The sequence below is a fragment of the Castanea sativa genome, chromosome 3 (genome assembly GCF_040712315.1).
Source record: "Castanea sativa cultivar Marrone di Chiusa Pesio chromosome 3, ASM4071231v1".
NCBI classification, from domain to species: domain Eukaryota; kingdom Viridiplantae; phylum Streptophyta; class Magnoliopsida; order Fagales; family Fagaceae; genus Castanea; species Castanea sativa.
The window spans coordinates 37,704,072-37,729,608 of record NC_134015.1 but is presented as its reverse complement, the minus strand read 5'-3'; the positions used below and the strand labels follow the sequence as shown (position 1 = coordinate 37,729,608).

The window sequence follows — 25,537 nt, the reverse complement described above, 5'->3', positions numbered from 1 at the left end:
CAGGTTGGACCAGCCGCCACCCGATCCGATGACTCTGGCGGTCGAATGCGGGTTCCGAGCTCTCTAACCTAACCCCACGTGGGTCGGTTTTTAGTTTTTTGTTTCAAAACCCGTGACACCCAACCCGAACCGAGCCTTTATCCATTCTGGTGAGTTTTTACAAATTGTGGACCAACTTCGGCGAGATCTCGTCGAGATCCATCGAGATTTGGTCTAGATACTTCGAGATCCGGTCCAGATCCTTCGAGATCCGGTGAGATCTTGCCGTTATCTGATGAAATTCGGTCCCTATCTTGACTGATCCGATCCCTACCTCGACGGATCTGGCTAAATCTCTACGGATCCGGCCAAATTTTGGCCAGATCTCGACAGATCTAGCCAGATTTCGTCCTTGATGATAAACCCAATACCGAACCGAAAAATTTGACCAGTTTTTCGGGTCGATTTCGAGCCACATTTTCCTCCACTCGAATAATTCGGGTCGGGTCGGGGTTGGGCACAAACCTGACTTGTGGATACCCCTAGATGCAAGTATGTAAATATGAGCCAAGCGGCTATATTCAGTAGGTTTAGGGGTCTAGCCTTTCCCATTTGGTTATGTACTCTTTTAAACCCCCTTCCTTTTTCCCTCATTTCTCTCTCTTAGATGGGTTGTATTAGGTATATCATGCCATGTATCATTTATCCTCGTCTCTAGAGTATGGCAACCCCTGTTTACTTTCCTGCACCTATATTTTGGGCCATGCTCTAGGGACGTAAGCATTTACTTTCTTGCTCTGTGTGCTAGCATTGTGCATGATGTGTATATATATATATATATATATATATATACCTACTTGCCCCTCCCGGTGTGATTGTCATAGTCCATGTCACCTAAGGCAAAGCGATGCCTAATTTTCGCTGCAAAAGTAAGGTGACATGTCGCCGGATTTTTGTCGTGGAAATCTGGTACTTTTCCCGAATGCCTTAGGAAAGCATAGATTGGGACTACACCCATTCAAAAGGCAATGCATGCAAAGCCCCCGAAAGCCAATGCCAAAATCATGTTTTTTATTGACAATATTCAAAAATTAAGGTTTTATCAAAACAAAGGACTATCCTTAGATAGACGTTGTGGGGTGCCTAACACCTTCCCCCACACGTAACCAAACTTTCGGACTCAAAAATCAAGATTTTTTGCCATCCATATTAGATTAGGAAAAATGTGCCATTTTTCTTAGCCTAGGATCAGTAATAAAATCAATTAGAAACAGGTGAACAATCACACCTTAGAAAAACCCAATGATTGGTGGTGACTTCACTTACCTTTGGTAATCACCTAAAATTTGGCCGAGATTCCCGCCATACCTCCAAAGGTAGATAAATACCTTCCTCCACCAAGAGAGAGAGAGAGAGAGAGAGAGAGAGAGAGAGAGAGAGAGAGAGAGAGAGAGAGAGAGAGAGAGAGAGAGAGAGAGAGAGAGAGGCCTCTAATGGGCCCTTCACGTGGGGAGTGTCGGCACAGTGGGTGGTCGGACGAAGGCCCGATGGCTGTTTTCCAGTCGTTCGAGGCCGGGCGTCGACAGACATAATCCGAAAATATTGGGTCATTCACAATTCCCCACCTCAAGAGTGTTTTAGTCATTTCAGTATGAAATGTAAAAGGAATTAAAAGATTTTGCTGGGTCTTAATAGTAGAGTGGACGGCGAAATGCTATTTACTTATTTCCAATTGTTAAGGGGGGATGTTGGTCGATTTTACAGTTTGGGGTAACAGGTGATTGTAAATAACTACATAGAAAAAGGAATGAAATTATAATTTCCACACATAATAGGATTTGTTTGGTTAGAGGATTGAAAAGTGGGATGATACAAAATATGTGTGTTTTTTCTATCATGTGTGTTTGGTAGAGAGGTTGTAAAAGTGGAAGGATAAAGAGAAATCACTATTATACCCTTATTATTAAAAGTAGAAGAATGAAAAGGTGGATGTAGTTTTATACTTTTCTTCTCAATACCATTTTTAGTCTTTTCTCCCCAATTATGAAAGAAGAAATGGTGTGTTCGGGTGGAAAATTCTATTCACCCCATTTTCTTTCCTCTCCTTCTTCACTCCAAACAAACAATTAAAAATCACATTGTCCTCTCAAATTTCCTTCTCCCATTTTCCATCCTCTCACTTTTCACCCAACAAAACATAGTGTAAGTGTACATTTGAATTAGCTTTTGCTGAAACGTACTTACTTTTTTATTGAAAGTTGACAAAAGTTAGTTGTATTTAAAATAAAAATAAAACTTATAAAAAAATTGCACATAAGTAATTAAGCTTAAAAGTTGAAAGAAAATAAATCTAATCTAAACTCATACATAAAGTTTTAAGAAAAAAATATAACATGTTAGATAAAAAGTAAAAGTAAATAGTTTAGAAGAAAATATATAATGAACATACACAAAAAAACTATTCAATGTTAGTAATGGATTTGATACTAAAAATAATTATATTTAAGAATTGCACTTAAAATTAACGAGTAACATCATTATTATTTGTACCTATTGTGGGGTCATGGATTTTGGGATTTAGTCGAGAGCATGTGGTTTTGGCCGAGAAGCATGGGTGGTCTGAGTCCGAGGAGTACTATCTTCTCGGATAAAACTAAACGCAAATTTGGTATAGATCCTAATGATCAAGGATGACCTTTTAGGAAGTTCTAATGATAGCAACGAGCATTATGAACATACAAGAGGGATAAGGACTCAAACATATCAAAGAGAAAGCTGCTACCACTGCATTAATGAGGAAGTGACCTTTGAATAGTATTATGGCAGCCTTACAGCCACTCCAGAAGACTTTTAGAGGGGATTGATGAGACAAAAAGTATCAACATAAACCATCAACTGTCCACATGTAGTCCACGTGTAGGATAAGGATGAAGGGAGAGATGTAATATAAATAAGGATAGAGATTCCAAAGAAAGGGGGGGATGAAAAAAGGAGAAGAGAAAGCACTATAACAATCTCAACAACTCCTGTAACCATTTTCATCCAATATATACTAGAACAGAGCTTCTCGGACTGTGTTGAAGAGAAACTTTCTTGCACAAACCGGGTTCAATTCTTGTTGGCTCATCATCCACAACCATATTAACTATTATCCATGCATTAAAGCCTAGCTCTTTGACCCACTCTCTACAAATTTATTGTTCTAGGTTCACTAGGCCAGGATCCCTTACATTTTAGGCTTGGTCTGAAAATCGTGTCCCTACAATTGGCATAGTCTATGGGGAGAGCTTGTGGGATAGTGAGTGCAACGGTTAGATATGATAGGATTAGACCCCCATCAGTAAAAGTCCCTGGGGAAAGCCATTATGGTAGCCAGTTTACTATGTGAGCAAGTCACTACATGAGGCACACAGTTGTTGTCCTAACTTAGCTTCCGCTCAGGTCTATACTACAAAGTGCGAATTATACGGGGAGGATTGCTGAATGGGGCACAGTTTTGGGGGCTTCTGACATCAAGTACATGCCTCATACCTCTGTCAAGGGCCAGGTCCTCGCGAATTTGGTGGTCGAGTTTGCTGTACCTCCATTAGAGGAAGTGGCAGTAACATATGAGTAATTCAAAAGGGCTTTGTGGCGGGGCTAGTTCTTGAAGGTATATATTGATATCTTTTAATCTATTGAAGTGGTTAAACAGAACATTAGCTATGTCGGGTCCTCGGACCTCCTGCTTTGGGGAAATTAACACACACTGGCATCTTTTGAAGTGGTTAAACAAAACCTTAGCTATGTAGGGTCCTCGGACCTCTTGCTTTGGGGAAATTAACACACATTGGCATCTTTAGAAGTGGTTAAACAGAACCTTAGCTATGCCGGGTCCTCGGACCTCCTGTTTTGGGAAAATTAACACACACTGGCATCTTTTGAAGTGGTTAAACAGAACCTTAGCTATGTCGGGTCCTCGGACCTCTTGCTTTGGGAAAATTAACACACACTGGCATCTTTAGAAATGGTTAAACAGAACCTTAGCTATACCGGGTCCTCGGACCTCCTACTTTGGGGAAATTAACACACACTGACATCTATTGAAGTGGTTAAACAAAACCTTAGCTATGCCGGGTCCTCGGACCTCCTGCTAAGAAGAGCCTTAGCTACGTCAGGTCCTACAGACCTCCTGCTAAGTGTTAAAAAGAGTCTTAGCTATGCCGGGTCCTCGGACCTCTTGCTAAGAAGAGCCTTAGCTACGTCAGGTCCCACAGACCTCCTGCTAAGAAGAGCCTTAGCTACGTTAGGTCCCACAGACCTCCTGCTAAGTGTTAAAAAGAGCCTTAGCTATGCCGGGTCCTCAGACCTCCTGCTTTGAGGAAATTAACACATAATGACATCTCTCTTCAAAGTGTTTAAACTATAACTCAATCATACCTCGGTCCTCGGACCAGATGATGTGAGAAAATTAACACTTCATGACATCTCTCTTCAAGGTATTTAGACTATAAACTTGATCATGCCTCGGTCCTCGGACCACATACTTTGGGGAATTATCATTCCACAACATCTATTTGTTTCTCACTAAGTGTCAAGACAGGCCTAAGATTATAGCCAAATCCTTTAATTGGTAGCTCTAAAAGGATCAATTCACAGTATAAATATGGGGCGTGTGAAACGACACTCCCACATGTGTAAATTAAAGGATCAAAGCAAAATCAACTCTTAAGAATTCAAAACCCCACTTTTCTCCTCGGATGCGAGGAGAAAACCGGAGTTTTGAGGGGCTATTGTGGGGTCATGGATTTTGGGATTTGGTTGAGAGCATGTGGTTTTGGCCGAGAAGTATGGATGGTCTGAGTCCGAGGAGTACTATCTCCTCGGATAAAACTAAACGCAAATTTGGTATAGATCCTAATGATCAAGGATAACCTTTCAGGAAGTTCTAATGATAGCAACGAGCATCATAAACGTACAAGAGGGATAAGGACTCAAAATATCTAAGGGAAAGCTGCTACCACCGCATTAATGAGGAAGTGACCTCTGAACAGTATTATGGCAGCCTTACAGCCACCCCCCAGAAGACTTTTAGAGGGGGTTGATGAGACAAGTATCAACATAAACCATCAACTGTCCACATGTAGTCCACGTGTAGGGTAAGGATGAAGGGAGAGATGTAATATAAATAAGGGTAGAGATTCCAGAGAAAGGGGGGGATGAAAAAAAAGGAGAAGAGAAAGCACTATAACAATCTCAACAACTCTTGTAACTATTGTCATCCAATATATACTAGAACAGAGCTTCTCGGACTGTGCTGAAGAAAAACTTTCTTGCACAAACTGGGTTCAATTCTTGTTGGCTCATCATCCACAACCATATTAACTGTTATCCATGCATTAAAACCTAGCTCTTTGACGCACTCTCTACAAATTTATTGTTCTAGGTTCACTAGGCCAAGATCCCTTACATTTTGGGCTGAAAATCGTGTCCCTACACCTATAATATAAAAATCATATTTCATCCGTCCCAGTTTGTTTGTCCTCTATTTCATTTTGGAATGCCCCAAAACATTGTCCTGTTTCTAAAAATAAAAGTCATTAATTTACTAATGTTCTTATTATACCCCTACTTTATTTTCGAAACTATTTGAAAAGAAAACTAACAAATATTTAAAAAATCAATCTAATTGGAGTACCTTTTTAGTTGCTTCATTATGAATAACTCTTTAAGAAAAAAAAAATTGATAAATTTATTTAAGGGTAGTTTTGAAACTTATGAATTTTTATAAGGCAAAAAAAAAAAAAAAAAATGTTTCCTTATAAAGTTTGACTTTTTAAACAGGACAAATAAATTGGGACATAGGGAGTATTATAACTTAGTATCTATTTAAAATGAGTTAGTATAAAGAGTTTGAGATTTATATTTTATAATAGACGCTAGGGGTGTACGCGGGTTGAATTGGACGAGTGGAAGACAATATTTTTAACCAACACACCAATGGTGAGTTAACAAAATTTCAATCCGCCACCGACCTACCAACCTATAAGTCTGGTGGATCAGTTGAAAATATTAATGGTTTCAATTTAGCAAATTGAGCAGGTTGGGCGTGTAGATAAATGCAATTAGCTAAATGAAATTATTTCAATTAGATTGGATAATAGTTTCCTCCCTCAAATAAAAATAAGGAAAGAAAAAAAATATATTGCTATTAAAAATAATCACAAACACTACATTATTTTTATTAGAATGACTGAAATTTATCACACTAAAACAATTTTTATTAAAAATAATCACGAATACTACATTATTTCTATTAGAATGATTGAAATTTTATCACACTAAAAATACAAACATCTCAAAATCTTAAATTAGACATGTAGAGTAAGAATAATAATAAAATCTTAGAGAGTGCGGTTGGAATTTATTAGGAAAGAGAAATGTGAAAATGAAAAAATAAAAAGAGAGATAAAAAAGGCGAGAGAAATAAAGTGGGTGTGTATACGAGACAGAATTTTGTAATATATATATATGGTTGGGTTGGGTTATAGCGGGTTAGAAATATCTTAACCCATTATTCAATTTGACTCGACCCGCTAAATTATCTATCTAATCCACTCAACCTGACCCATCTCACTAAATAGATCCACATGGATTGTGTTGGGTCGGTTTCGATTGGGCAGATTAGTAGGTCAGGGGATTTTTTTGCACAGCCCTAATAGAGGCTTGATGAATGGGTCGGATGGAGCCTGGGTTTGACTCGCCTACAACGGGTCAAAATTGGATCCATATATAAAACTTACACTAAAACAAGTTGCTATTACTATTGTTCATATCTTTTTCTTATATATAGTAAAGATATAATTTTGCCAAATGTTTTATCATTCGGCAGCAAGACTAATTTTGCTCATAGTCAGGCTTTTGATTGACTATGATTAGGTGATCTTAGAACTCCGCCATTTACCGTTGGAATTTTTTAAAGTGAGAGACTTTCAAATGAGTCCTAGCCAGTACTCATCGAGTAAAATTATGTGCATACAAACTTTACAGAAACAAAGGGACCAATTACATAAAGAAGTGCTGAAATGTAAGGCTTGTTGACTATCTATACTACACCGGGCTCTGAAGTCTGAAGTTAGTATCCACATGCATTCAAAGCCCAAGGAAAGCCGTGTTCACAAACCTGACAAACGCCATGCACAAAAACTCTCTCTCTCAAAAGAAAATTACTAAAAACCTTGAATTATCTCCCACGCTCTCACATGCATGGACTGACATAGGCACTCATTACACCACATGCACATGCAAACAGACTCAGACTCTCTCTCTCTCTCTCTCTGTGTAAATTCAAAACATATAGAGAGCCTTAGTTAGTGTATTGTGATTTGTGTCACACTCTTTGTTTCATATATGTGGAGGAGTGATGATGATGGCATTGATGATGGTATGATGACGAGATTAAAGGCAATTCATTTTTGTGTTTTTTTTAATCTTTCAAATATGTCCACCCATCTATTTAGTGGGGGAAGAGAAGCGCAAACACTCCACTTTCTCTAATGGGAACATGCACAATGAAAAGCTATTATAATTAGGTCCCCCCTTAGTACGGTATAAAATCAAATTCCATGGACTCTAATACATGAAATCATCTCTTTCTCTCCATCTCACAAAAGTCCATGAGAGAATCCCATGCATGATTATTACGTAGACACCAATACATGCTTTTTTCTATTTTCCTTTTTCCCTTGCTTGGGTGATAGATAGATGTTTTAGATATTGGTTGGTTGGATTGTTATAGTTGGGCTTTTCATTTTACTGAGTCAGTATATCCTTTGGGGCCCCAATTCAACTCTTTTTCTTTCAATTCCACAGAGTGGTCCTTTCTTTTTATCTTTTGTACTGTTCTTTCTAATCCTCCATTAGATTAGGGTTCCATATATGTATTTTCATGACCACAAAGCCACAAGGGGGCTGTTTGGTCATTCTGCAGATCGATAGACACTGACCTATAAGGCCTACCATATAAAGTATGGACTTAATACTTACGGTAACAATTTGGGGATCAAAAGTTTTAGGAAGCCCGATTATTAGCTGAACTATGACAAGTCTATGGGGGACTTACATGGCAAGTGAACTGTATATTAATTGGCAACAAATATTTAATGTACGTACAAGAGTGATTTGAGATTTCCTACTTAAATGATGTGGAGCTCACAATTACCAATTAAGTTCAACTTCACTTTAGGACTACAAATTCAGCTATTTGATATTCAGTACACAAAAAAAAGAAAAAAAAAAAAGAAAAGAAGATGCAACTATTTGACAATCGTGTCAGTTCATCATGCATTGTTTTAATTTATTTTTAAAGCAATAAAGTGTGTGAAGTGTTTGCGGTACAGGTTTTTGGGTAAGATGGGGGACCCTCCTTAATTTATGTACTAGGAGTGAAAGAGAGATAGAAAGGGATATGGGCCCTGTACCCACTCCACTCCCTAGAATCTTGAAGATGAAATTTTGGTAGAAAGACATCACCATCAAGCCTCCTTGCTTTCATGCTTTAATTCCAAGCTTCAGTCATTCCATGCCCATGCACTGTCACCAAGAGCCCACGCCTTTCAGCATAGGCTGCTTCTTTATATAGAAGAGCTTGACTCATTTCCCATTTTTCTCTTTGGGAAAAAATACTTTTCCTATATACAGAAATGGAGATAAATTATTGCATTGACATTAAAGGGAGATCAAAGAAAATATTCTCAAGCTTGACGGGGACTGAATCGCATATACATTATTTGCAACGAATTTAAAAGCCTCTTTTTTTTTTTTTTTTTGGGGTATGAAATAGAATAAATGAGATGTTGAATTAATGGATATGTTGGAGTTGGCTCATATTTGTTTCTGGACCACTGACCAAAAGACCATATGGGCATAGCGAATCATAGCGGAGGACAGCATATAGAGTTATGTTATATATTAACATTATTGTAACCCTAATTTATCATACAGCTAGTGGATTAATATCTACCTACTCTTGTGAGCAATAGACATACAATTGAACCACAAAAAAATTTTGTGTTGATTTTTTTCTTTTCTCCTCTTTAAATCTTGCATAAACTAATTTTTTATAACAATATACAAGTTTGTCTGACGCTTTTAGTATGAATAATTCTAGAGACATACTCAATTTTGCACCCAATTTCACTTTTAGTATGAATAATTCTAGAAACACGCTTAATTCTACACCCAATTTCATACATGTTGATGTGTGTGATTGTGGGTGGTAGACATTTTTTTACCAACTTCTTTTGATTACTCAACACTCACATAGGCCAGCAAATTGTAAACTTGGGTGCGAAAATTGGTCTATGAAGTATTGTTGCTTTTAGTATGTATAGCTCCATCTATCAAAAACTGAGGTGCTCAAATTAAAATTGCGCCTCGATAGCATGTCATGTGTTTAGCTCTTCCAAAGTTTCAGTTAAGAGAATTGGTTGATTGACCCATCTTTGAAAAGTCCCTTTGTTTCTTTCGAGTGTTTTTGAGAGAGAGAGACCATGTTTGATGGGCTGGAAAGAAAATGGGCAGCTTTTCAGGAAGAGAGAGGGAAGCAAGAACAGCCACCATTGTTCAATTAAAAAAGATCAGTTTTCAACAAAAACTTTAGCACCATAAAAGAGGTTTATGAACTGAAAAGAACACAAGAAGGGAGAGAGAGAGAGAGAGAGGGAAGGAAAGAAAGTGGATAAATTGACAATTCCAGAGGCCGTACAGTATTTGGAAGGAGGGTGGGAGGCACATGGCTTTCGCAAACAAAGCCCACGTCTTGTTGTGTTTCGATTCTCGGGTTGTGGGGAAACACCATCATGCATGCCAAAGTCCCCATTTATTTGTTTATAATTACATCTTAATTAACTTACTCCAATGTGCTCTGTTCCATTAATATCTTATTATTGACAGGTAATGTCATTATGCCGAGCCACTTATTTGGGCAATCCCCTTTTCTTAATTTCTGTCATTAGTTTTAAGCTATAGGCTGAATCAAATTGAAACTGTCCGCTGTTTGATTAGAATATAGCAAGTGTGACAGAAATATACTACTTTTCAATTCCAAAAGCATAAACATTGCTAACTATGATTTTAGTATTTCATATTCCGTGTTAGAGTTGTCAAAAATTTTGTAGTTCAGTTGGTACTTTAAGATACTTGCAATAAAAACATCCTAGATTCAAATTCTCATGTTCTATGTTCAATTACCGAATTATCAAAAAGAAAAATTGAGTCTCAAATTAAATTTTGGTCATAAACTACCACTTTAGTCTTGGAAATTTTGAAAATGATTTAAAAAGTACTCTTCTCATTAATGTTTTCCTTCTAGAATCAAGTGATTTAATTTGTAATTGATCTTTAATCCTCATACTTAATACAAGATCATCAAAGAGTTTGAAATTATGATGCAAATGTTGATACTTAAATAAGTAACTATTTAAATATGAATCTAATTCGAAAAGGGTAAGAACCCTGAAAATCATAGTTACTATGATGAAATGGCCGACTTAATTGTCCTTTGTTGTCTAATTTGTACATTTCTAACCTTTTTGTAAGACCCTGTTAGGGCTAAAAAGGACCTTTTTGTGATATTTCAAAAAGAAAGAGCCTTTCTAGTCATTTTGTCCTTGAAACTTGCCCAAAAGTTGTTAGCTGGAGGACCCCGATATATATATATATATATATATATATATATATATATATATATATATATATTTTCTCATTAGAAAACAGGTGGAACATATATTTCGTCTTAAAAATAAAGTCAAAAACAATTACTGTTCGACCTCCTTAAGAATAATAATATTCAATCTAACTGACTGACCACCATCTCTCTTTCTCTCTCACTCTCTCTGCTGCAAACTATTTCATCTCCCACCACAAGCTTCCAAACAAAGAGAATTAATGGAAAGTGAGATTTGCAAGGTTTATTCTCCTCGTTGTCTTCTGATATTTCTACGATGAAACATCCCACAAAAACCCTTATCTGGTTAATGGGTATCTCTCTCTTTTTTAATTCCACAATTCCAAAACATTCTCATGGCTCCAACACCACATGTTACTACCTCTTTCAAATATAAGCCCCATACTCCTCAATCTTCAACCCATGGCTTGCCCTGACTCCAACAACAATCAAAGAAACTGGCGGTTTGGGTTCCTAGCTTCCTGTCGGATATGACCATGGTTCCTGCTCAAAACCTCTCTAAAGAACAATATCATCAATATCTTTACGGAGGTTATGCTGGTTGTGGTGGCGGCGGCGGTGTTTATAGAGAAAATTTTGGTCTTATGAACCGTGTAGAAGGTTATGAATATTGTAGTACTGAATCTTGCTTAGGATCTGATCTAGTGGTTGGTCAGATGGCTGATCAAGATGAATCAAGAACTAACAGTTTTAACGAAGCTGGGTCGAGCTCTAAGGATAATATTCACGAAGAGAGAGATGAAGGTTGGCTACAATTGAGTATAGGCGGTCACACTCAAACTCAAAGTACGGCCATCCATAACAACAACAACAACAACAACAACAAGCATGATGATCATGATCACCAGGTAGACCCAACAGCGAGAAGAGATTCCAGATTGATCGAGCTTGATCTATTACGTGGTGGCGGTACTTCACAACAAGCAAGGCCAATAGGCGCCCCTATGCTTCATGTGCCTCCAGAATTTAGAGCTCCTCGTGCGATTCCGAATTACCCAAGTGCTGCCACTAGTTTTAGTACATCTTCCTTGTTTTTTCAGCATCCGGGAAGTAGTTCAAACTTTCCTCATCAAGAGATTAACTGGGCGTTTAGGCCAATCTCGCATAATATAGGGACTGTTTCTTCTTCTACATCATCATCACCATCATATTCTCCTTTGATGCCAATTGGAAACTACTTTTCACGGCCCTTTCAGTACCCGTCGGGAGTCGATGTTGCCGGGCCGAGCTTAGACTTCAGAGTCATTGATCCTCCTCGGAGGCCTCTTTCGGGCATTTGGTTTATGCTACAAGCATCCCAAAATCAGTAAGTTCATTTGTTCATTGAAAGAGAAGGATAACAATTTGGAATCAGAAAAGCTTTTTCCTTCCAATAAAAAATGGAAAGCATTTTCCCTTGTTTCTTTAGCCTTTTCCCTTGTTTCTTTATCCTATATATGGAGTATATAACTATGCACAATTTGGTTTGTAATAGATGTTTCACTTGGTTTCTCAATGCAGAGTAAAAGAGCCATTTTTGCCTCAGATACCAAAGAGTTACCTGAGAATCAAGTAACATATTCCATCCTCTTTCTTTTATCTTCACAAGTTTTGTTTCATTTGACTTCCCAAAACTTCTCTGTCTTTCTCTCTAGTTACTTATTTTGATTTTTTCAAATCTTCAGGGATGGAAGGATGCAAGTTCGATTTTTGATGAAGTATTTGGTCAATAAGCTGAGAATGGATAGCGAATCAGAGGTATTTAAAATCATGACTGCAACTTCTTTTCATTGAAAATGCATATGTGGATGTTTGCTTGGTTCCTTATTTTTTCTCTATTTCGCATGTATCAGTCAGATTAATGACAAAAATAGGTGCATACAAAACAAAAAATAAAAATAAAAATGGAAAATAGAAAACCAAGCTATATATGATTTCATTAAGTTAATTACATGAACATGGACACGATGGTGTTAGAGACATGACGGAAACAGCAGAACTAAAATGGGTTCCTCTAGTGATATTTTTTATTTCTTCTGTTAAAATCATATTTAGGTGGGAAGTATATTTCTAGCTAGGTAGCATCCTCTCTTTTTGTATTATTAGTCTTTCAACTCAAACTCTAGTGCTAGTAAAAAAGATGGCTTGAACTTAGAACAACTATAATCAAGAAAATAATCAGCCTTTCCAAATTGGTCGTAAGCTTTGTGTTTTAGTTATTTGTGGATGTTTTTGGTGATGGATTTAATTAGGTGTAAAGTTTAAGTGGAAAAGTCTGGATATAATTCGGAAAACTACCTACCACCTGATTTCCACAAACCCCAATATAAATGGAAGAGGGATAGCCAGCCTTTCGTGTTTCTATAAATGGGTTTACCGTGAAAGACCATAAACATATATGAAAATAACATTTCAATACCTCCATGGAAAACAAGAAAGCACAACCAAACTTTAAATGCACTAACTAATTTTATATATCTAAATCTAAAAATTTAATATACGTATAAAAGAGACACAACATAGAAACACCATGGTAGTGGAAATCCTGACTTTATAGGTCATAACATATAACCCTTTCATGAATTCAAGATAAAAATATTATGAACACAGGTTTGGTCATGTTAGAGTTCATCTAGCACTAGCATACTCAAACAATATATGCATTAATACGAAGCTCCTAGCAACTGAAACGATTTAATGAGAGCAGGCTATCAAAAATAGCTATAGATGATCATTAAATCCTAGGACTGAAATTTTCCAATAGGAGTAAGTTCCCTAAAAGGGTTCTAATTAATTTATTCACTGTCTACTAGGCTTAGCTACGAGCGCGGCTTGAGTTGGCATATGAGAGTAAAGAGTTGCGTACAGCTTTAAATGGGATGCTAATACCCTAATGGTTCACCGAAGAGAGAGAGAGAGAGAGAGAGAGAGAGAGAGAGAGAGAGAGAGCGGGGGTTAATAATTAAACAATCTTCTCCATTTAGTCCTATGTTCTAAACAGTTCTTAGTGCTCACTTTTGACATCTTATTTTCATTTGTTTGCTGGATTTAAAATAAACATGATAAAAGTATATTTATACCTTAAAAAAAGGGTAAAACTTTATTAAGTTATACATAAACTAAATAAACTGAAAATAGCTCTCAAAAACAAGCCTAACTATCGCACAAAAATTTGGAGTAAGCCTTATCACCCCATGTGTTGTAGATTGTGAGCTAATCAAAATTAGTGTGAATAGATCTCTCACATAAGCTCGATTTTATTATCTTGATATTAGACACAATAATAGCTAGAAATTACTTTCCATTAAACTGAAAAAACTTTGATTTAATATGGAAACTTGAGATGATCCGGTATATATGTTATTCTATAAGAATCTATAATAGAAAAAACTACCCTCTCATTTCATCTCTCTCTCTCTCACTCACACACAGACAAGCACAAATATATATATATGCGTGTGTGTACTGTCTAGTAGATAAGAACCTTAATAGTATCATTTACAATCTACACCCTTATAGTTAAGGTTCCAACATAAGACCAACCTTATTTTTTTCACTAATTTGAGTTATATAGTAGGCTACCTTTTTTTTTAAACCAAAATTACACTTCAAATCATAAGCTAGGCTCTCAACTATTGCCTCCATCCGCTATTAGGAATCTGATTGTTTTGATAAGTATAATATTATACAAGCAAATTATAAAGAAGTATTATACACATGTTTAAGGTTGTACAAAATTTTAGGTTGTCATTTAATAATATGCGACAGTAACTCATAATAGATTCAATTTGCTATACAGTAATTATTACTCAAAAAATAGTTCTATGCTATAATAATTAAGTGTGCACGAGATACACTGTATAAAGTGATATAATTTTTTTTTTTTGAGAATAAAGTGATATAATTAGTCTATCAGATTCACATTGTTGTGTACTGCTACTTTATAAAATGCTTCATGCACACTCCATCATCGAATACCACATCTTTCCTCAATAATTACTATAAACATAAGTTCCTTTTGTAGTACTTGAGCATTTAAACCTATGAAACATAATTCAAGTATAATGTTACTTGAGATTTCTGTATGAAGAATTTCTACTGACCTGGGGACAATTATGAGAGTAAGAGTAGCCCATTTATTTCAAATATCTATAGCATAATATAGATTAATATAGAGTAGCCCACTCATTTTTAGGTTATTAATCATAGAATAGAAATTTAGACTAGTTTAAAACTAAATACCTGTACTTATAAGATAAAGGTTGAGGAAGCAAGGAATAGCTTGCTATGTCAAAAGCTGATACAAAAGAGCAAAAAATCTAGCAGCAATCCAAGTAAAAATTAGACCACGGATTCCATATTATTATCCTCAATATAGAGACTGCACAAATCTTTGTAAAACCCTATAATCATTTGGAAGTGTATCATGATGTATAATGAGGTAGGTAGAAGCATGATATAAATGAATGTTAGTGTGCATTGCATAATGAGAGATTTATTCAAATAGATAGCCCCACTCATTAAGTGAAATCTAGCTCCCAACAAATTTTTTGATATTATCATTTATTTTGAAGTATCATGAATTGATTTTAGTATCAATCTACTAAGTATTTATTTGAGGCCCACAATTCGTTTGAGAGGAAACTGGTATTGAATATTTTTTTCTAATCTTTTAGTGTTGAATGAAAGGATGCTTTTATATATATATATATATATATATATATAATTTGGTTTAAATTCAATAAATATTTTCTTTAAAATCTCCTATGTTTACACCTTCAATCAGAATCTTAGCTTCATAATTTCTTTTAAAAATAGTAGAATAAACAGTTTCATATACAAATATAGTAGATGTCTATTAATAACTACCATAATCATCAAATATTGAGAAAAAACAATATAACAAATAGAAGATCATTTTTTTTTCTCTCGTACATTGCACTAGTTATTAACTAAGATATTATATATTCCTAACAATTCCAAAATAAAATGATTTGAATTCAAATCATTACATATTTGTACTCTAAAGGTGTATTGGCTTTCAACTGCTTTTACTAGAAATAGGTGTGAAAATATACATTATAGGATCCTACTAACGAATATCCCAAATTTTATATAAGCAAAAATAAGGTATAATTATTTAGATATTGTATATTAATTTTTTCAATTAAATTCAAATATAGAGCTACATTCATCAACAGAACAGGAATAGTGATATTTTTCCCTCCACAGATAATTAAATCAGTTTAATATATGCATTCTTTTGAATTTTATTGCGAAACTCAATAGACAATGCCTAAGTACTTGTAATTAAGTTGTTCTTATACTATATATTTGTACAAATAGCACAAATCATGGGACATGTACAAACTTGCTTTATTGTGTGATTCATTCTTATTTAAAAGAATTTATGGGAAATGATTCTCTCCAATTGAATCCTTTAAAACTCTCTCATTTTTAACCAGGATGTGCTAAATATAGTATTTATTTGATTTTTTATGTCACATGCATGTCTTGTATCTAATAAAAGTTAGATAGAATTGGATAATTTAGTGAGAGGGGATCTTATCCCAAAATTTACAAAAGTCATCCTTTTATCTTCAACATGGCTTATATGTGCAAGGAAATATGGGAAAAACTATACTAAGTTCATAAGCTGAAAATCTATATTAATAGCAAGCCAAGACATTGAACAAATGCAGTTTGGTTGGTTAAACATTTTTCATTTTTAAGAATTATATATATATATATATATATATATATATATATATATATATATATATTTTAGCTAAGCTATTTGATTCATTAGGCATTACATTATTAGTCCAAGTTATGCTCAGCCAAGTGCAATGCATGTATGGTGAAGCATTGTAAAATGGATTCACTATGTACTTACTATGCTTATAAAGTAGGAAAAATAAAACGTTTATTGAACGTCATGACATGCAGGGGCTCACTTTGAGCATCATTGGATGTAGAGACACGCAAAGTTTGGTTATACTTGAAAGCAAGTTCATAAAATGTTTTGTTGTTTTTCTGCTTTTTTCCTCCTTTCCACATGGGACAATAAACATCTTTTAAATATTTCTTAGCGTACATTTAAGCCATATTTTGGGAAGAAAACTAGGTTTATTTATAGGATGAGAGCCCGTTTACATTAATCTTATGTGAACAGTCAAAACATTAGGTTTCTAAAAAAGGAACAGTTGTTCGCTGGTCCAGTACAAGCTGGACGTGTTTGGAGAAGTTTTGATTTAATAGGACAAAAACTAATAACTCTGGCAAAGTGATTATTAAAAGCTACGAGAACAGTAGCAAACAAAAACGAATATAGTTAGAACCTCATTGAATATATTATATAATTTACATAAACAAGTTCACGTAGTGCTATGGTTTCATTCATTTTAATAATTTATAGAGCGGCATAATCTGATTTTTAAAATAAGACGGCATATTATTAAAAGAAGATATAAAACCATGTAGTGTTGGGTTGAATTTACTTTCTCTCGTCCAAAACCGTGTTTGTATATCTTTTGTATTGTCTGTCACCTACAACATATAGAATATATTAGATTAGAAGGATGCATATATGACATACGTACTCAACATTCTCTTTTATTATATTATATATAATTAGAATTTCCATATAAGCTGATATTTAGGTCAACTCTTATACCATGATTTGGATGCATATTCTGTTGTTTTCTTGCATTTCATGCCATGAAGCAAGAAGTTTAGATTAAGACAGTATCTTATTTTATAAATTATTTTCTAATAAAACAGCTATATACAACAACCTTGAATCAAAAAACTATCTCTCTTTCTGTCTCTCTATCTCAGCTGCGACTTAAAAATATTGTATTTCTATTAGTATTATACCTAAATTTTGTACACCCAATCACAAGAGAGTTATATACGAGGCATACATTATTGTAAATTTTTAGAATGTCATGTGTGACACACGCAACATTCTCATCGCTATTATATAATGAATATTTCCAATCCTTTACTTTGTTATTAAGGTCAACTTATGCCATAGATGGCCAATTTCTTCATGGATTCGATCCACTGCCATGAGAGGTGTTATAATCATTTGTTCTCTAGGAACCACTCTTTGCGGCCCTGAATGCCAACCTTCACCTATCACACATGGCATGCAACTCAATTCCACAATTATTAGGTTTTATATGCGTGTTTGAAAGATGAGGGCCAACTTACATTTAATACTTAAATCTTAGCGTAAATTTAGGACTTATCTTTATCTCTTGGGATGATTTGATTCACTAAGTATATATGATTATCGAATTCATTATGCTTATACTAGGTTCATATGCCTAGCCTAAAAACAAACCTTGTCTTATATTTATCATGCTATATTTTGTGATGATTACCTTGATTAATTAGCCGCAATCTGTTTGAGGTGTGTCTATATATATATATATAGAGAGAGAGAGAGAGAGAGAGAGAGAGAGAGCTTTTTTTTTTTTTTTTTCTTTTTCTTTTTTACATGGAGATGAATAAGAGTCTAGGGCAATAATCAATGTAGGAAAGCAAAAAAGATATATTCAAGGTGCGAAGGCCGTCCTTTTTGTGATTTTATAAAGAGTGCATTGACTTTAAGATGTAAAAAACATGTTCAACTTGCTGGATTATCTTTGGGCCTAGTTGACACTCATTAACATAGAAAAAAGAAAAGGTTGATGCTAGCACATCAAAATCATATCGTAGGGTCATGAAAATCACACGTGGACCCTGTCACTCTCAAGTCTCAACACTCATCTTGCATGCCTAATATCACTTCTTTCGTCATGCTTTCGCTTCATTCAACTCAGCTTTCCGACAGCTAATTGTAGGCCCTTTCTAATTTGCCCTCCCTTTTCCCACGGATGGTGCTTGAAAAGGCCCATCAAAACCTTAAGTGGTGCACTCTCGAAGAATTTAAAAGACCTCATCATCAAACCCATGAGCGAAACCAAGAAAAAACACACACATATATATATTGAATTAGAATCAAATAATTCATAACAAATAACAAAAGTCACACATATTTTTTTTTTTACGTCGGGGAAAAGCAATGCATGAAGGAGAAATCTATAACAGAATCATTGCAAGTTGTTGAAAAAAAAGAGATTAAACCCATGAAAGTCGGATAAGAGCCATGAAAATGAGTACCATATTAATATTTTAGGTAAATGGAATGCATGCACAATTAAAAAAATATAGGCATAATATTCCACACTAGCTAACATGAATAGCGACCCTTTCAACAACAAGGTTTTGCCAGGTTTTAAGCTAAGCTTTTAACAATTATTATTTATATTTGATTACACATAAAATTGACGAATGAAAATCAGAGGGTGGTAGTTCATGGAGGAATATTGACCTTCAAATTAGGGTTTTCTGAAGCAACGTGAAAGAGACGTGCATGACGATTTTATTATATATATATATATAATTTATATATAGTTAGCACTTGGGAGTTAGGACCTTTAAAATATATATATATATATATATATATATATATATATATATATATAAAATAATCTTACCTATTCCTCGCCGTGCTTTTTGGATCCATTATATTTTTTTAATTCTATTTTATTTTTATATTACTTTATGTTATTGCTTGGATCGATTATGAAATCACTTGGTTATAAATATATAAAAAAATAAAATAAAGTCTAAGAGGGCATGATTTTGGCTTACGATTAAAGTCTAGGTGGGTCCCTTTTAATGATTAAAATCGGGCAGTTCGAGATCGTGGGATATTGGCGGGCAGCCCTTAACGTTAGATTACATTAGCTAACCCGCTGACCGAATTATTTTGAGAAATCATGGAGTAAGAAAAAAAGAAAAGTTAGACAGAGGAATTTTATGGTTAAAGTAGACGTAACAAAGATTTATATGGGGCATAGCATGGGGGAGACGTGAGTCAGTGACAAAGCATGACCTCAGTCTCAAAATTTTTTAAAATTTTTTTTATTTTAAAAATTCATTTATTTTTGGGCACCAAAAAACATATGTCATATATGATGTAATGTAGGTAAGTTATTTTATTTTATGTATAATAATATTCTTAAGCTTTGTTTTTTTCTCTCTCTTGGGGCATTATTTGTCCTTACTTACAAGTGACTTAAAAAAGAGATCCCTTATGTAAGAGATGTGGATATGCTGGAAGTATACAGATACCAATAACTAGCAAAAGTTAACTTACAATAACAACTTTTAAAAGGGATAATGTATTGCTTCTTATCAACATCAAATGGTAAGAAATCGTTGTAATTTATTAAGGACAAACAAAGATGTTGACATCTTTCTATTGCTACATAATGCCTCCCTGGAATCGTTGTAATCAGAACAAAAAACAATAAAAGTAATATTATATAATATAGTTGATGTATATTGTTATTAATGGATTGCTTATTTGGATAGATTACTGTTTATTATGCAATTGTTGTTGTTGATTTTACTTGTTCTTTATCATTATCATAATAATGATACTCTTAATTTTGTTTCAATCCTAGCTAACACGTCTTGTGTGTGTGTGTGTGTGTGTGTTTGTGTGTTTGTGTGTGACTATGATTGATGGGAAGCAGATAGAGATAACATGTAGAGGGCAACAGCTTCTACCTTTCTTGACGTTGCAGCATGTAAGAGATAACATATGGAGTACGAGGGACGCAGTGACGACTTTGCTTCCAGACTCCTCAACCACAGACCATGTCATGGTGTTGCACTACGGTAGGAGTGCTTGAAAGTTTAAAAAAACAAACAAAAAAAAAAAACCACCAAAAAATGCACATAATTTAATTGGCTCCCACATGTTTTATCATTGTTAAAGTTATGATAACGCTTTCCATTTTCTTTATTCTTTTCCTTTGTTATTTATTTTTCTTTTATTATCAGCCTTTTTTTATTGTCTTGTCACTTCTCTAATTGATGGAGAAAAATAGTCTGGAATACCCTGAAACGATGTTTATGGTTTTGGGGTCAATAACATAACCCGAAAAAAGTGTAATTTCAGGCTATGCGGGCTTCATGTTTAATTATTACTATTGTCTCTATTAACAAGTACAAACTGTAGTCTGATTAATTGACTATCCAGTTTCTTGCTCTTATTTATTTTGCATACTTTTGATTAGGGGTGCTTACGGGTTAATCGAACTTGGATTTAGAGTCAATTCCCCCACTTGACTCTATCCTATTAGGTAGCAAAAAACAACACCCGATTTTGACCATAATTATCATTTTTCCTACTAACCTCGATCTTCAAAATTGGTTGTTAAGTGCTATTGGTTATACACGTGTGAGTAAAGTCTTATATTAAATAATAACGAAATAAGTGAGTAATTAATATAACATAGTTGAATCTAAACTCAAAGACTTAAATTTTTAGGTTAGTTGGTGTTAATATATGTTATATTAACACCTCAATCAGAATCTCCCTAAGGTGTTGTCTCTCAACAAGTGGTATAAAAGCTTGTGCCTTTATTTTTTGGTGGTATAACACCTTGTCTTGCAACAAGGTGTTCAGGGTCCCTTTCATAATTGGAGCGGAAATTGTCATTATTTTTAAGGGAAAATTCATGCCTCTATTTTTTGTGTTTGACAGATATTATTTCCATCATAATATATATATTTCATTTTTATTTGCAACGAACATTTTGGCTGTCATTAATAATTAAATTAGGGTCTTTTATGTGTGGTCACATGCCAACCACTGGAAGGGCAGCTTTACTAGACCTAGATTTTTTTTTTTTTTTGGGAATCAAGCTCGTAACTTAACATCGGCTGAAAGAAGACAATAGCTACCAATATACTTTAACACTGAAAAAAATGTATATTCTATAAATAAATAAAAAGGTAAATGTAAGGTTTTTATTAATTTTAAAGAAAATGAAAAATCAATTATTAACAACAACAACAACAATAATTATATAGAAGTAATTACATTCCCCTTCCTTGAGATTTGAGAAAATGACACTCTACCCAAAACTTGAAAGGAAAACATATTTTCACCCTTTACATTTGTTTGACCAAACTTTGTTTAATTAATATTAGAATATTGTGTACTAACCTACCTGTGCTTAAGGTAGGTTCCAAAATTGTCCTTAATTTTAAAATTAAGTTCTCTTTTTTTTTTTTTTTTTAATTTTAAATTAAAGTGTATTTAAAAATATTAAGTAATGTCTTTTGCTTTTTTCCCCCATTTTCTTTTCCCAATGAGTTATGGAGAGATTTGTCATTTCAAATGTTTTGGTATTTTATAAATTTGTATTTTAATTCTAGGGTTATGAGTAATGTCTTTACTAACCATGGTTAAACATTTATAAATAGATTCTTAAATAAATTTAAAATATTTTGTTATTAATATAAACAAAATGGGAGAGTGTTATTACTTATTATCCCAAATATATATAATAAGATCACCCTAAAAAAAAATTATCCCGCGCAATGCGCAAGTCTGCGACTAGTTATTGATAAAAGACAATAGTTAGTGCAACAAACCATTTAGGTACTTGACATCATTTAATTTCGTTGTTAATCATTTTTTAGAATATGCAGATTAATCATCCAAAATTGCTTCAATTTAATAAGAAAATTAAGTAAGTTTACTAAAATATTTATGTAATTGGTTTTATTTCCTATCTTAATTTTTACGTTGGGGGTATAATCCTCTTCAATAATATGTGTTATACTTTTAAAAATAAAAGTGATTAAAATTTAGTTGTTACAGAAATCTATATTAAAAATATACAATATTTAGAGACGCAAATTTGAATATATGGCGTCCGTTTTATGAGTTTTATATCTTACCGACGTCGAAGAGTATGAGAGCAAGTTAATTTGGCGTTAAAAACATGCATGCAGATGAATTGAATGTTACCATATCATGGACACAAGCATGTATTTGGTGTATAATAATAACAATTACAAAGAGTTTAATAACTATTTTTGTTTTATTTTGAAATATCCCAGCTATAGTAACAGAACAAATACTATCTACAACAACACTCCAGATCATAGCAGCTTTTAGTAAAAGGCTGAACTCAAACAACTCTAAAAATTACCATCCAACATTCCACAGTTTCATTTAAATAGAGAAAAAGGGAACGTGATAGACTGAAGTAAATAAAATTCTACTTAGAATAGAACTCCTATAACCTATTTGCAAATAGTATTTCCTCATTCTGCATTAGTTACAATAGCTTGGGAGGCATTTAGTTATTATTTGATGGTACAAGCAGGAGGATTCTGCTTGCCCGAAACGGTGGGCTTGACATTAACACAAGTGGAAGTAGCAGATCCTCCAGCTCCCTTGTATACGAGATCAATGTCAGCAATTGCCACTTGTTGGCATGGAACACTTTTACTGCAAATAAGCTTCACAGCTTCTTTTGTTGAAGAAGTGCCTCTAATGTTCTTGAAGCTAACATTGCTGAGCTTAACTTTTGAGGGAGACTGAAAGCAAAACAAACAAACAAAAACCCACATAAGAATTTGATATTAGTATGTGTAATTTGTTTTTCTTTTTTTAACTTCTAACATCAAAATGAGTGTATATATTTGTGATGTTTATAATAACCTTGTTTGAGCATTGTTTGGGCAGTAGCCTTGATCAATGAGGATAGGATTGGCAACATTGTTCATGATAATATTCTCGAAATACATATCTGAAGCACTCCCAGGAGGGGAAGAAGGCCATGTTTTGATTCTAACACCATTTTGTGTACTGCTTAAGGTGCCACCAATTACTCTGATTCCTAAAACAAGTTGTTCATTTTGGTACCTTTCAAGACTTCCAACGCTGATACCATGGCCAGGTCTACAAGTTACTTGGTTAGCGGTAACATCTTAGGCTCCATCACCAATGGAGATGCAATCGTCACCTATTCCAATTTTGGCATTGCTGATGATGATCTTAGATGAACGTCCGATGTGGATTCCATCGGTGTTGGGGCTATCTCTGGGTGCAGTTATGGTAACATCTTGGATTTGCAAGTTCTTGCATCCCATAACGTTTATGTGGAAAAATTTGCTGTCCTTCGATTGAATGTCACGGACTATTGAATTTGTGACGAAATCGAACCTCATATTCTGTTCATGTTTACAAGTTAGACAAATCAAAACACCAAATATGAACGCCATAGTTTCATTTAAATATTCTCCTAAAAATATTTTCCTTTAAATATATTATAGTAAAATGATAACGCTTCTTTGAATTACTATATTAAAAAAAATTACAAATATATATATATATATATATATATATATATATATATATATATATCATTGAATGTGGTTGGTACTACTTCAACAATATTGTATAGAAAAGTCATTTTGGACCAAACAATTTATCACAACTTGATGTTATATGTGAGTATGATTGGTGAACCATCACTTTGATCACCATTAACCACCACTTTTTATCCATTACACACAGTTGCACAAGTTAGGGTCATGGCACAGAAGTTGTGTCCATATTCCGTATTTGGACTTTCTCATATATAAATTTTGAATTATGTTTTTTGGTGAGTCGTGACACCTCACTATATAAATCTTACATCCAATTATTAATAATATGACAATATCCTTAACACCATTAAACGAATAAGTGCTTGAATTATTATTTCGTGATGGTTAAATTTCTTAAAGTTGTAGCGTCTATATATATCTACATAAATATAAAGGAAATTTAAATGCTAATTATTAAGATTGAAATCTTACGATAGGAAGTAGTTTGCAGTTGTACTTTTGGTCACAATTATTTTTTTGCCATGCCGTTTGTCCTTTGCCATCAAAAACTCCACCACTTGACACAGTGAGACTATCGATACGCTCAAAAGAAACCCAAAAGTCTTTATTGTTGAAGGAGGCAAGGTCTGATGGGGCCTGTAGGGTGCCTTGAAGGTTAAACTCAATAGCACCTTTGCATGGACCTAACAAAGTCACTACACCTAGTTTGTATGTCCCTGCTGAAATCACAACTTTACTTCCTGCTATTGTGCACACAACTTTCCAAGCTTTTGTCAAAGCCTGGTAAACACATTATGAAAAATCAAAATCAGTATATTACAACAATTTTTCACGTTAATGTTTTATGGTCTGGTCAAGACACCGAAGAGTTTTTAGTGTAAGCAGAGTTTGAACCCGAGTACTTTTATTTGACATTAAAAGAGTTTACTAGTTAAGTTAACTAGAACCCACTTTTCATGTTAATTAGGTGTATTTAATTGTGCTACACATATTTATACCTGAGTGATATTGGCATTAGGTTGTCCTCCATATGATTTGACATTAAAGACTTGCCCGGCACTGGTGGATGCCAACAGTAGTAGTAAGGAAATTGTTACAATGCTCAAATTCTTCCCCATTTTATTGTTCTTTATTTCCCTGCTATTGCCAATTTGTTGTACGGTATGATGGCTTCCCTCTTTGGTTTGAAGCTATTTATACTACAGTACCTGAGCTCATCACCATTAAAGTTATCCAACTGATATTAACTAATTTTATGCACGATTGCTAAGAACTCTCCTGTTTACACTTCAACTTCTACACTATTATTAGCTTTCGTGCTTCCTCCTTCACTAATTAATTAATAGTTTATCGTTATAATCAAACCGTTGGTGCCTAGTTAAGATTAAATCAATTTCATTGACCATGGAAGGATAAATTTTTAACAACTTTATGATTGAATTATGCTAATAACTCTAAAGGATTGTAATGTGTCTTTTTTTTTGGTCCATTATTCTATAAGATAAGATTATTACCACTATATATAACCCTAACTTCTTAGCCTTAAATGGCAAGCTCTTAGCCACCTAAAATCTTTTCATTTTCTCGTTTAAGCGA

General features: G+C 34.2%; 1 protein-coding gene and 1 pseudogene across 1 annotated transcript; one reads left to right on the top strand and one right to left on the bottom strand.

Annotated features, from left to right (window-relative positions):
- The first annotated feature begins 11,036 nt into the window (after window positions 1-11,036).
- Window positions 11,037-20,710, top strand: LOC142627561 (uncharacterized). Its single transcript, XM_075801438.1, has 4 exons — window positions 11,037-12,011; window positions 12,206-12,256; window positions 12,370-12,442; window positions 20,281-20,710. Exons 1-4 carry the CDS (start codon window positions 11,176-11,178, stop codon window positions 20,437-20,439), a joined length of 1,119 nt encoding a protein of 372 aa, XP_075657553.1. The 5' UTR covers window positions 11,037-11,175; the 3' UTR covers window positions 20,440-20,710.
- Window positions 20,711-22,912: 2,202 nt separating this feature from the next.
- On the bottom strand, window positions 22,913-25,059 carry LOC142628897 (exopolygalacturonase-like; annotated as a pseudogene).
- Between the last annotated feature and the right edge of the window lie 478 nt (window positions 25,060-25,537).